Here is a 14,286-nt window from a genome sequence, read left to right as displayed (position 1 = left end):
TACTTAACCTACAGGACGACTCAGGGATTTTACTTACTGTTATCCTTGCCCTTGTGCTACCTTCTGCCTCCCTAACTTTTGTTTCTCTCATGAAGCCAGTTCCTAGGTCGATCCTTGTCCTACAGTCGCATCCAGGCAGGTTAGCGACCATTTAAATCAGGACAAGAGTGTCAGCTTGACACCTTGGATCATGAACCCTTGCAGTAAATCTTCCTGTATGTTCAGAAAGCATCTAGCACAATAGCTCCCTAATCCCATTTTAAATCTCTGAGTGCTACCACATCGTAACATTTGTAACAAGACCAGTAAAAAACCCAAACCAAACACACTGTATTTATAAAGCACTCCTACCTGTGTAACAGGAAGCCATACAAAAGAATATAAAAAAATGTAACTGCCTCCTATGATTACTAATCCCCCCCCAAAACCCTTTAACAACCACCTTAGCTTTAAAAAAAAATCCAAGAGACTTTGCAAGTTCGAACTACTTAGTTACACGGGACTAAAATTGAAGCCTTGTCAATATTTGCTTTTCTGATTCTGAAGTATTAGTTAAAAGGATTAAAAATAGGGCTGAAAAACCTCAACTTAAAAAAAAAAACCCCTCTGAAAATAAAAAGCTAAATTAAATTGGAGCTGCTCAATTTTAAACATTAAACGGCTTTTCACTCCCTCGAAAGGAGCTGTTAACTGCATGTTACCTGCCTTACAATATATACTATTTGGTTTTTATCCCTGAGCAACAGACTATTTCCTGGTTGAGTTTAAAAACTCAGTGACGTTCCAATTTCAACCCACACATGTGTGTCACTGTCAACGTCAGTGGCAGGAAAACATTAGAAGTCACCCCTTGCTAATGCTTTCCTAACATGGAATTTCCTCGTATCTCGCTCCCTCAGCCCACCTCCTCCCTTCAGCTGAGAGCATCTTTCCCAAATTGCCTTTTTTCCCCCCCCCCCCCCCCCGACATATGGCAGGGAGAGAGAACTGAAAATGGTCAGTGCCAGAACTAGATCGCTGCTTTTTTAGGTGCTAGCGTGTAACTTACTCAAGCTGGTGTTGCCTGCCTTTAACTCGCAGCGCGGCCGCAGACAAGCAGCCCCCCGAGCCGGGAGCTTCTCCCACCGATGGGCGTGTTTGTGTCCCGAGCATCCCGCACCCCCCCCGCGCTGTTAGTGCCTCCCACCCCCGCTGTCACTCCGCTTGCAGGCAGCTTCTCGCACGGTGATACCCAAAAATACGTTCCGGCGGGTAGCCCGCTTTGGGGGTGGCGGGAAAAAGCCGCTCCCGGCGCAGAGGGGGGCGCAAGGCCCCCGTTTATCCGGGGGATGCCCGTGCTCCTGCCGCCGAGCCGGGGGGGGGGGGGGGGAGAGAGCCGATCAGCTGCCCGGGGCGGGGGAGGCAGCAAACAGCTGCTGGGTCCGGCAGGTTCAAGGCCGTTCCGGCTCCCTGTCTCCTGGAGGCACCATATGGTCCACCTCGCACATCAGCAGCTTTATTTCCCCATCAGCTCGGTCCAGAGGGGGAAGCTCCGGGAGGGGCAGCCCCCCCTCTGCCCCCCGCCCCCAACCCCCAGGGGCACGGGCATTAGGCATTACCCGGGGATTACAGGGCTAAGCAGGGAAACACTCGCATTATATAACAGGGGGAGCATTTCGCCCCTCCCGGCGCTCCCACACCCCTCCCTCCCTCCCTCCCTCCCAAGCCGGGGCGGCCGCACGGCAGCGGGAGGCGGCCGGAGCGGCGGCGGGGGGAGCCCGGCGCCTCCGCCCCCGGCTGGGGGAAGGGGCCAGACGCAGTTAATCTCCCCGCTGGCGGGTCGGGGGAGGGACTGCGGGGTCCCCCCCGGTGCCGGAGGAGGAGGCGGCAGGCTCGCCGTGCAGCGCCCGTGCCAGGAGGCTCCCTACGAGCGGCCGGTGCCCGAAAGGCTCATCTGCTTCCGACGGGAAGAGGCGAGGCGATCACGCGTCCGCACGCTGCGCCGGGGAAACTGCCCGGCCGGTCGCGTCGGGCAGCGGCTCCGCGGCGCCTCCGGGCCCCCGCTCCCCAGCCCCGGGCTCCTCCGCCGCCTCCCCCCCGCCGCCCTGCCGGGAGCACCGTGGAAAACAAAAGCGGCCTTTTAATTTATTGTTCCGGGGGGGGGGGGGGGGGGGGGGGGGGGGGGGGGGGGGGGGGGGGAAGCGGTGTGAAAGGAAACCAAAGCCCGTTTTCTTCCAAGAAACGGCCGTTCTCCCCGGGATCCCTCCGAGTCACCCTGGTGACAACCCCCCGCCAGCCAAACCCGAACAAAAGCCGCGGTGCCCTCGGCCCAGCCGCTCCCCCGGGCCCAGCAACAGGCCGGGGAAGGCGGCGGAGGAGGGACCGGGAGGAGGGATCGCCTGTGGACCGGGGGAGAGGGGCAGCCCCTGCCTGAGAAGGGAGACGTGGGACCGAGGGACCGAGTCAGCGAGCGCCTTGTTTACCCTGCAATTGCTCTAAACCCCGATCTTAATCACAGGATGAGAAACCAAAACAGTTTAAATCGTGAGTCAGCATGCATTTCATTTCAAATACATGTATAGTCTCGGAGAGAGCGGCAGACACGCCGCGTTTGCACCATCTCCCTCACTTTTGGGCTATTCCCGTTTGGAGAAACGCGCACACACACACGCAGCCTCGCCAGAAAGGAGGCTGCACGCTGCGCTCCACGCTCTGCTCAGGAATAACCGGGGGCTCCTTCTGGGCTCGGCGGAGCCTTTTGTTCAAAATCCTGCCTATATACCGTGCGCTTCAGACTCCCAAAATAACCAGGCACGCCGCTGCCAACACAAATACCAGGAGTTACAAAAAAAAAAAAAAAAAAAAAAAATACAGAGCACCGCTAGCCCCTCTACGTGTGACACCTTCCCGGAGGAGTCCCCTTGCCGTGCTGGGTTTATCCTTCCCCGCCGGTTTGACCTAAGTTTGCCTGACGCCCCGGCACGGGGCTGAGCGAGCCCGGCTGTGTTTACGCACCGGCCGTGCCCCCATCCCGCTCGGCCCCGGGCCGAGACCGGCAGCATCCACCTCCGCTCCCCCGCGCCCCGCAGCGCGTCACCACACAAGCAATGACACGAAAACCCACCGAGCGTGTGGCGTGTGCCGCCCCCCCCTCGCTGCCGGGCCGCGGACGGGGCTCGCCGGCGTGGCCGCCCCCTCCCCGCTGGCCCCGGGCGCTGCCCGCTCGCCCGCCCCGCCGCCCGGAGCCGGCCGCCCCGCTGCCGTGCCGGAGACCGCACGGCCCCGGAGATCACCTTATTCACCACCATTTTAAAGCCCACGAACCCCCTCCCTCCCGCCGCAAGCGACAGTCTCCCTCCTCTCCCTGGACTGACACCAGGTCTCACCAGAAAGGAGGGCGAAATCTTTACCCCAAGTTTCTGGTTTCTCCTCTTTCCAAGCCCCGGCGCAGCCCCCACAAACACGGACTAGCCGGGCAAAGCCGGCACAAGGTGGGCACTTTCTTAACACCGCGTCTGCAAACTTTACAACCCCGGCTGCGAGCGGCTGCGGCCGCGCCGAGTCCGGGCGAGCAACTATTCCGAGGGGGTTTTAACTCCTTTTAAATCAACTCCTACTTTTCCAGTCCATATCGATTTCAAACGCTACTTACTGGAATATGTGGCTCCATGCGTGGTGCTTCTACCCGCTGGGAAACCAGCAGCATCTTGGACTGGGGATCAACCGGCTTTTAGATCCACTTTGGCTGTATTTAGCAAAACCCAGCACCGCGAAGGACTCTGAGACTGTGTTCTCCTTTTAGGTTCCAGACAAGTTCATCCTGGCGTTGCAGTTTGCTAATGATTCACTGTCTGTCTCAATCTGCTCACTACATTTCCATCAACCCACAGCTTCCTCACTTAGAAGGTGGAGTTTGTGGGGTTTAAGTTACTGATAGGCATATCTAAGTGCTGTGTCACTCAAAGAGGAGGAGACACACACACACACACACACACACACACACACTCACACACACTCACGGCTCCAGGCTTAAAGGGGAAGCAACACTTTCTTCTCTTTAGAAACTGGAAACCTCACAGATCCAAGGAATTTTAATTTTTTTTTTTTCCTTCTGTGCATCAAGGCGAAAATCATGCAGCCTACGGACAGTATTTTAACACGCAGAAAGCTGCTTAGCATGTTTAGCGCATTTTTTGTAGAGCTTCAAGTTCATTTAGTACAAAAGTAGGGTGGCTCAGAAATATAATGGCAATTAATGGATAATGGGGGGTTTTTTTCCAAACCAAAGTGTACAAATCACTGAACAGATAGCCCGAGGCATGAAGTGTAAAGGTTTGAGTTATTCTTTAAAAAGTGTAGTTTCCTGTCTCTTTATGCCATTATGACACGATATTCAGCACTTTAACACTCATAAAAGGGTTAAACTCATCTCGCACAGGTGAACCCAGGTTACCAAGAAGGAAGCAGTAGAGTTGTTTCATTTTCCCCCTTTGTGCTATGTACATGTATTTTTGAAGGCAGATACAATTCTGAATAAAGAGCTCCCATAAAACCACACACTTCTCATATGACTATAAATGTGCTTGTTACAAGCTGCAATCTCTGAATATTAATTTTGACAGCCGATCAACTGAGAGCTGAGACCTGTTCAGACCTCCTCTTGGATTGTGCAGAAAGGACCGGGAACAGCAGGCTGCAGGCAGCTAGGAGAGCACACTGGGTCCACAAATAATTGCTGGTATAATTTCATTTCATTACCTTGCTAAATCAATACAACTGTCACTCCTGTCCTGATACACTGGTGATGCTAGAAACCCTGTCCCAATACACTGACTCAATGGATGAGATGCGGAAGACATAGTACCGTTTCTAATAAAATGTCTCATTTTTTAAATCATTCCTAAAATAGTAATATTAGTAAATGATGCTCTATAAAATTAAGAAGAAAGTTATTTGAATAAAACTAAATTACCGTGGCCAAATGCATACAAGTGGAGCCAGAATCTGGCCTCGCTTTCCTGAAAGTTTTCCCCACAGCAATCATCTTCAACTTGCAGTTAACTTATAGACCAAACCCATCTTCACACCCCGAGTTAATAAATATCAGGAATATCACTTCATCAACAGAGAAAAAATTGTTTTCACCTTTGCTGAAACCTCTAGCTTTCCTGTGACTGCTGGAACAATGGGCTCACTCCTCTGAGCAGTATTTGCATTACTTCTGTTTGGATTGTTTGCAAGTTTATTGGTTTGCTTTTCTAATGATTTTGCCTTCTATATTACTTATAATTACTTCAATGTATTTTGTTTATTGAAAAAAAGATGCACAATAATAATAAATTTGTGTGGGTGAGCACCATGAATTCTACAGACTCTGAGGGCCACATCACAAAAGGTTTTGGTGTCTAAGGCGAGGTGCATCGACACCTGACGTTTGGGTTTGTGGGGCTGCCCAGATCGAATCTACAACTCCACCTGAGGTGCCAGGGCTCAAACAAGGCATTACGGCACCAGCATGGGATTTAAAAGAGCAAACGTGCTGAGCAGGAGACACCTAAAATGAGCAAGCTCCGTAGAGATGTGTGTTTATCACGCATGAATTAAGCTCCACCTGCAAGGAGGTGCCACTGTCTGCCCAGTACGCAATGTCTGGAACCCTCCCCTGAAGGTATACCTGTGTGTAAGGGCTCCTATCTATCTGCCTGGAGTTTTTTGGACCAAAACATGCATTTATGAAACGAGTGGGACACACAGAGATTCCCATATTCTGTGGAACCTACTGACAACACCATGACCAGATGATGAATGCACGGTAGGTCCACGTCAGTTTTTCTATGCAGCACCTACAGCGTGCACTAGTCATTTGTCCAGAAGTTTTGGACAAAGCACGTCATTCACGACTCTTGCCAGACATCTGAAGTTCCTGACAAATGGCAAAAGTCCTAAGGACCGTCATTTGCTTTGTTCACTTCACAGAACTAGACCAAAGGACTTCCCCAAAAGGAAGACAACATGAACAGGGTGCACAGGAGGAGTCCTGTCTGTACCTGCTCGTGCAGCAGGAATGCTGCTCCCGTCTTTAGTTGTCAAGGGAATCTATTTGCCAGATAGTGGTTTGTGTTCTCCTCTGTAAGGTGGGATACACTCTCAGGTGGAAATCGAATTGAGGGAAGTACTTTTATCAGTTGGTTGGTCCACAACAGAATTGTGGCAACTTTTTCTTTTTTTTGAACCTACTGTCTCGAGCTGCGCGAGGTCTGGAGGTCTGGATTTCATGCTGGCAGCCCGGTGCCACGTGTCCCCTGCTGCCAGCGCGGTGCTGTGGACTGAGCGGGCGAAGCTGTAAGGTAAGCGCTGGGACGCTCAGCAGTGTCACAACAAGGACGGGTTTGGGTGAACGCAGACGCCTCATTCCAGGCAGTGTGGGCTTTTAACAGAAAAGTAACACCCTCGCAGAGATCACTCATTTTCAGCGATGGGTAATGGCTAAGCAAGGGATTTCAGGGTTGCAATTTTGGTCTTTGGTGATTAAATTATGAGCCCTTTCTTTAGGCATATTTACTATAGCTGACCTGGGGGAATCCCTGGCTGCTCGGGAATCAATGACAAAACTTTCACTGGCTTCTTCAGGGCAGCATTTTATCTTCCTAGGTTAGGCCTACCCTAAGCAAATTGCAGACTATCTTATTATTGTGCTTCTGCCTTATTTTGAAAAGGTGAGCTGTGGGATTCTGCAGAAAAGAGACGATTCGAAGGGCATCAGGACTGTTGTTATGGCCACAGGCTGCGGCTTGCCAGGATGTATCCTAGTACCTCAGATGCTTCCCCTGAGGCTGGGTATCAAACCTGGGCCTGACGGGCTGGGATTAATCCCGTTCTTTCTCAATTTTACAGTAGTTTGCCATATTTTACTTAGCATCTTTAATGTCCATAGAAAATGTAATTTGCTTTTTTCACTTAATAAAACTAGTGTAATTTCTTTCCAAATAGAGATGTCTGATTTAAAAGCCAGAGTCAGAGAGCTGGGAAGTTATAACTATCTAAAAAAATAACAAACTGATGAAAGGATTGCACTGAACTGTATCTTTTTTGGGAAAAAAAAAAACCCCAAACCAAAACCAGACAGGACCAATGCTTGTCCTGTACTCCATACTTTCTGAAGAAGCCATCTCTTTTTACCTATCTAAGGAGAACTGTTAGTTGGAAAGCTGCAATGTGCTAAATAACTGCCTAACGTTACGTTCACCAAGCGAAAGGATCACGCACTCAGAAACAATCTTGATGAGCTGTGTGAGCAACAGGCACTGCCAATACCAGGTGGCCAAGGGCTAGAGAAAAGACTTGCGTCTTTCAGGTTGGTGTGAACTAAACATGCCAAAACCCAAGCGTCCAGGTAACCTTAATGCTGGGACTGTGTTCTCCCAGGAGAGCCGTGCCGACTCCCAGCTGGCCTCTGGGTGTTCCTGACATCAGTGAGGACAAGGAAGGTCTGAGCAGACAAGGGTTGCTCTGCGGCACAGCTTGCACACCAGAGGGAAGTGGCAGCTGAGCAGTGCAAGGATTCACCACAGATTCACTGAAGGATTCACAAATTCGTCAGTGACCCAGAATCAGATGGATGGAAATCATGTGATGCTTGCTACTCGCATGCTTTTGACCTGAAATCAGGTAAAATCAATGGCTTTGGCTGAAATACACTTTGAGTGTATGTTTATTGGGAGGTAAAACACAAAACAAAGCTCCCGAGGAGTAAAATCACATGAACTACAACAGATAAATACAAGTCTTCATAAGCTGTAAACCATAAGCTGTCCTATTTCTACCCAAAACACAAACCCTTAGCATGTGAGAGTGAGGTGCAAAATTCAAGGGAGCGATGCATAAACTGGGACATGGGTAACTCTATCCCACAGCAAAGACAACCATTAGGCTGAACATACACAGGGTGATAAGGAAGAATATAACAAAAGATGAAATTGTTCCTCTGATAGAAAATTACAGAAAACCCACACGGACCCAACTGTGTTTGCTTTCAAGGAATGTAGACAACGGTGGCATAATCGCAAGTCAGCATATTTAAGAACATAAGAATTCCCATCAGACCAACGGTGAGCCTAACCAGTAATTTTTTTCTGGATATCAGTGATATCCATTTTCAAAAAGTACTTAATTAAACTGTGGAGATCATTACCGTGGATGGACATTTTAGAATAAATGGGTTCAAAAGGGATTAGAAGTACTTATGGAGGGCAAATTCACCAGCGGCTATTTAACACGAAGGTCTGGATGCGACCTCTGGTTCTGAGCCACTACCTGCTGGAAGCTGGCAGGCGGTGTGAGGGGAGGAAGGACGCTCTGTCCATGCCTTGTGTACAAAGCAGGTTCTTTCCTAAGCGTCTGGTAGCAGCCACTTCGAGGCACAGATACGGGGCCAGACGAACCTTAGGTTTGACTGGTCAGCATTGCATTTCTTAAGCAAGATTGGATCAGTGATCTAGTTAATTTGGTATCTCGTCTCTGACCACAGGTTGATGCTTAAGAAGACAGAAAAGAAACCTTTACTGAACAATTGCAGGACAAATTGCCTGTGGCAGTACAAGTTTCTTAGCAAGTTTCTTCCTAAGGACAGACAATCTGTAATGGACTGATGCTCAGAACCGGGAGGGCTCGTGTCCCTTGTGTACTTCCCCCAGAATACACTGCAATATATCAGGGATGAGATTTCTAATGCATGCAAAATTTCAGTTCATTTTTGAAACCCATTATACTTTTAACATCAGTAATATCATGTGTCGAGTAAAACAGCATCTCAGGTCATTTCTGAATGTGTTTAATTGGATGTCCTTTTTTTTCCTAGTAAAAGTATATGGGAAATACCTGAAAATAGATAAATTGCATCAATAAACAATTTTAATTTCCTCAGTAAAGCTTGCTATGTTAAGTAATTTTATAAGTCATGTAGGAAAATACGAATCATTGTTAATATATCAATTCTAATTTTTTAAAGAAACATTACTTTTAGGAAAATAGGAAGCTTGAAGGAAAAAGCTTTTGTTTGTGAGCAGTTAACTAAAGGGTTTCAGCGTGGCCTTCGTTGATTTGGACATGAAAGAACAGAGTTCGTCAACTTTTCCTTCAGTAGGTCATTATTTACATGAGTGTCCATGGAAGAGTGTGTAGGTAAAATCAGCAAAGGATGGACTGACACGCTAATATTTCAGTGTGTACATGAACTAGCTTAGGAAATTATATACACCAAAGTGAATGCTGATTTTGTCTTTTGTACAGAAAACCAGACACAGATCTAACCAGAATCTCTGTGCTAAGGAGTTAAGAGATGACAACACTCGTAGTAATTTCTTCTTACTTTCATAGAAAGGTACATAGCATTAAGTGTGTAGCTTCTACTAAAGTATAGGTTAAAATCACATTCTTAATGTCTGCTTGGATGCCAAATGCTTGTTCCAAATTGATCTACTTTGAACTTATATTTTAAATACAGAAATCAATTATTTGCATAGCTTGGAGATACACTTAAGCACATGCTTAACATTATGTATGACTCTCTCAGAAATTGAGGGGATTACTTGAGTGCTTAGGTAAGCACACCGATACATCTGCACCATCAGCACTGGTGTGATCAAGTCTTGCTTGCATGAGGCAAAATCCCAGCCCTGCTGACATCCCAAGCTCAAGACCACTACTCAAAAGCTTTTCATGTCAACAAAAGTCTGTTGATCTCATCCACGCATTTCATTTTTACTTGAGTGAAATCTGGCCTGTAGGATTTAGCTCTGCAATATTTTACCTCTCTTCACCTCTACTTGCAATCAGGCCATACGAAGTCGCAAAGCGCGCCGAGAGCAGATCACCACCACGACCGAGGCTAGGAAGCAGTGCTAGAAGAATATCAAATACCTGATGCACCTTGGTCAAGGCCAAAATATTCTATAGAAAGGCTGAATTATGACCAACATGTTTAACTGTCTTTGTACAGGACTTACGGTCATTTCAATTCTGATCGCTAATAAGATTTTCCATTAAAAATATAGACGCTACAAGTGAATATAACATCACATTTAATAGCTGTATTGTTAGCAACAATATATTGAAAAAGTTTGCTAATTAATGGCATTTATCCAGTTCTGACTTGTGCATAAAACGCCTTCCCTCTTGATTTACGACGCGTGCTCCCTGCACGGCTGCTGCGGGCTGTGCCCGGCGAGCAGGGGCTGTGCCTGGCCTTGCTCACCGAAGGCGCAGGGCTGTAGGAGCATGGGATGGCAGGCTGAGGCTGCTGCACGTTTCACCTTACACCTAAGAATAAAAGCCATCATACGCTGAACCGACAGCGTACATGCAAATGCACAGGCATCGCTGAGAAATGAGCCTGCGGTTGCGATGCCAGTCACTACCCAGGCGATGCCTTTTCTCCAAGCGTTACCTTTGGCAGCATTCGCACATTTGTCGCTTGCTGCAGAGCCCCAGCAGCCAAGTGGGCACAAAAGCAGCTTCCAGCCCACGGAAGGGGTATCGGGTCAGGAGCAAACAGTGACGGGTGTCACTCGCCAAATTTCCAAGTTAACAATAGGTCTGGGCAATAGAACGCTCCTATTTGACTCCTGTACCTGACTGCAAGTAAGGCACCGCTCAGAAGATACAATAATGCAAAAAAGGCTCAGTAATAATTTTAGTTTTGGTGTTTTCTCATTGCTGGATCATATAGTTCATACGCACGTGCAATGATCAGGACCTGCCTCGACTCCTCTAGAAGTCGATGGAAAGGCAGATTCTGGGTCGTACCTGATATAAGAGATTGCAAATTGCTTTAAATATCTAAGTCTGCAAAATTGTTCTATATTCATTGTTTTTTAAGACAGGATCACATAATTTTGCTTCCCTCAGGAAACACACACCTTTCTCCCTTGATCTTCCCTTTCGTTCCTCGAGTTGTTCTCTCTTTGCTAGAGCTGACACTATTTTTTAAAGCATTCTCTATTTCATGACTGTCAAACTCTTCTTTCCATGCCAGATACATGGCAAAGTTACATATTCTTCAACTCAAAACAATTTACATGAATATTCATAAACTACCTGATGGCAGAATTGGCCCTGAGATTTAAAACCATAAAGCCCACAGAAACAAATGTTACCCTCTTCCTTTTGTCAAAGATCCCTTGGATCGAGCACAGAAATTATACTTTTATACAGTTGTCAAGAAAAATGCAAAACCAATGCATCAAACATCGTATGTTCTGTTTATTAAAGAAGAGTGTCTGTGATGATACAGATATGCAGCCAGACTAGGATGCTGCCAATGTCAGTTTGCGATTTACTAGAAATTATTGATTTCAAATCTTGGTTTCCCAGGGCTACTGAGCATATCCTGTCATACAAATATGCATCCATTTGCTAGCGGCTGCAGCCTTGTATAAAAATGTGTGTTGTCTCAACTAGTGTCAGATTTCTCGAGCCTAAAAAATAAAGCTCTGCCTCCCTTCAGAGCAGGAACAAAACCAGCTATTAAGATACATTTCTATGTCCAATACAGTATCAGCACGACTTGCACAACTATGGCGTCCATCCAGAATTATACATTTTGTTATTAAAATTAATAAGAAGGCACCGTCCTGAGAAATTGCACCATCCTCTCCCCCACCCCCCAAAGGAAATTACTCCAAAGATTTCACAGAGCAAGTTCAAATTATGAGACAGATACAGCCTCAGACTTCTCATATAGCTCAAGAAACAGCTTGAATTTAACTGCTTTTAGGTACGGATCAGTCATGAGCAAGTTATACAACATGCAAGTGCAAAAGGATGGTGGAGATAGTAACTCTCTGTTCATTAGGGCCAAGAGCGACAGTTGAATTGCCAGCACTTGTAAAGACTGGAAAGAAAGGAGAATACCACTGTGAGGCGTTGGGAGTTTGGGCACGCGTGTCCTCCCTGTCCCCCGAGGTCCTGCTGTTCTCCTGCCCATCTTCTGCTCCAGCTCACCTGACATGTTCCTACACAGTGGGGTTTTTTCATTTGGCCCTACTACTCCTTAAGACTTTCTCTTGGTCCTTCGGCTGTGCTCACACCTCAAATCCCAGCTACTACCCCCTGTGCTGCCTTCCCTTCCCCAAGGGAAACACTCCTGGGTGGAGACGGGTCCGTCTCTGACCTGCTGCTTGCATTAACGCCGCTGCCGCCAGGACGTGCCATGCCATACCGCCCTGTGGGCTCAGCAGCAGACTGCCTGCCCACCGACAGTGGACTTCACAGACCAACAAGAGTCCATGAGGTTTTGGACCTTTATGGTTCAGTTATAAGCTGCTTATAAAAGTTCAATGGCATTTGTGGGATTTGGTGATAGATGTTGACAATTCTGCTGCATGATCTCAGTGTTCAGAACATGTTTTTGTTTTTATATTTTTCTCCAAAAAATAAAGCTCTGTTTTACCATCACTTTTCTCAAGTCACTTGCATGTCATAATGAGTTCTCTGTTTACTAAAATACAAAACCTTCAGGGCTGACAGCAGCGGCAGAAACGACAGAATCAACAGGATTGCATTTTCTTTTGTCTTGTCACTTCAACCTCACTTGGTTTTGTACAGTGCAGAATGGATTAACTTCGGGAACAGCAGAAAAAGGCGCAGCCCTCGCATGACCAGCCAGTCTAACCGTCGCAGGTAAAGATTGTGAGAGGAATGTGAACCCGCCTGCCTCCCTCCCTTCTGCCATGGCTAATGCAGCTGGGACGAGGAGGGCATTTCCCCTGCCACGAAGGTGATGGTGACCACCCTGCTCCACAGCTCTGGGGCACCCGCTGTTATCTGGAGCAGCACCAACTGCACCTTACGCATTAAAGCGAGGGAAGTTGCGTTTTGCCGTAGGAGGACGGAAAAGGTGGGTAAGTGGCTTCCAGCCATAGGGGATGTCGTCTGGGTGATCCTACTTCATGCGAGCAGTCCCCACGGAAGCATGGCGATTTACACCAGTGAAGGTTCAGGCCTGCTCATTCGAAGACAATTTTCAGCTGGCTTGGAAACGAACCTCTAAATTCCTTCTGAGCACTCTGGCTCTTCCTAAAGTATTTGAAAACAACTTACTCCCAGATTATGGTGAGATCCTCTTGCTCTTGCAGGAAAAAGAAAGGAGAGAGTGAGAGAGAAAAGGAAGCACTGCAACTTCCCAAGCCACTTCAACGCTAACAGCGGTATGATCCTGAATCAAGGCAGAGGGGCTGACAGCAACAATACGTGTTAACTGCAGCAGTGACGGGGGCTATTTAACCTGGCTACTAAAAGTTATTTCTGCCACAGAATGTTTTGAACAAAACATTTGGCAATTAAATTAATTCAAGCATATCCTCTCTTTTCACGGGAGAAATGTGGGAAAAAGCCAGGCAGAGAATGAATGGCATCTACATTAATGAGGAATTGCACAAAAAGAGAAAAATAATGTTTCTCTAAAACATATTAGTATTACATTCTGCGGTAGCACCATATGTTAGCTTCCTAGATGCTGGTAATCCTGATGTATTTTTATCTTGGCTAGTACCAAGGAGGCAGCTATCCAAGGCCAAGTTCTTCCCACATATCTATGTTGAATGCAGTTTACCTCCGCTCTGTGTTGTGAATCTGAACCAAGACAGCCATGCAACTGCTTAAGATCACACCTTTATTTTCTGGCTGTATCCGACTTTGGCTTTTAAATATCATAATACTCCATCTCTTGAGTCTTTGATGAAGCCTTTTTTTCAATGATAGAGCCTGGAAATGGGCTTAAAAATCACAAGCCTCTACCGCTTCAATTTAAGGATCAGATCCACTAATTAGATGCAGCAGCAGACTATAAATTGCTCACGTTCCAGACAGAGGAGAACAACAAAAAGACATTCTGTGTTAGTGGGGATGTATTAACATATATGTAGGACTTCATTCTTCTCTAAGTTGAACAAATATTCCTTAATCAGTCCTTAGAAATCACTTTGAAGCTGGTGGCGTTCTTCCATTATTAGACAGGGAAGAACAGCTATGACTATTCCAGAAAAAAAGCACCATCACTAATTAACATTGTTTAATTGGATGGGCTTGAAATACCTGTAGCACAGGTGACCCTAACCCAGCCTGCCAGCCAAATTATTGTACTCCCTTCCCTGTGTGCAGTAGTCATGCCACTCTGCTCTAGCTGCATTGCCCTCTGGACACTTATCACAGGTCTTGATACTGTTCCTGGTGCAATGGTTCTGAGGCTTTTGGGGAGTCAGCAGCCCTAGGATGAAAGCAATTGCACCTTCAAAATTCACCAGGATTCAC

General features: G+C 47.2%; 1 protein-coding gene across 6 annotated transcripts in view; it reads right to left on the bottom strand.

Annotated features, from left to right (window-relative positions):
* MAMLD1 (mastermind like domain containing 1) overlaps window positions 1-14,286 on the bottom strand; it is a 276,227-nt gene that overhangs the window by 80,508 nt on the left and 181,433 nt on the right. The window contains exon 1 of one of the 6 annotated variants that reach the window (XM_075763455.1): window positions 3,632-3,896. The exons of 3 other annotated variants lie outside the window; for them this stretch is intronic. In XM_075763455.1, the coding sequence (XP_075619570.1) occupies window positions 3,632-3,685 (54 nt within the window). In that variant the 5' untranslated portion in view covers window positions 3,686-3,896. Of the gene's footprint in view, window positions 1-3,365; window positions 3,494-3,631; window positions 3,897-14,286 lie in introns of those variants that run through there. 2 more of the 6 variants (XM_075763461.1, XM_075763460.1) reach the window with 2 other exon arrangements.

This window comes from Balearica regulorum, chromosome 11, assembly GCF_011004875.1.
Source record: "Balearica regulorum gibbericeps isolate bBalReg1 chromosome 11, bBalReg1.pri, whole genome shotgun sequence".
Lineage (NCBI taxonomy): Eukaryota > Metazoa > Chordata > Aves > Gruiformes > Gruidae > Balearica > Balearica regulorum.
This window is presented reverse-complemented; position numbering and strand designations above follow the sequence as displayed.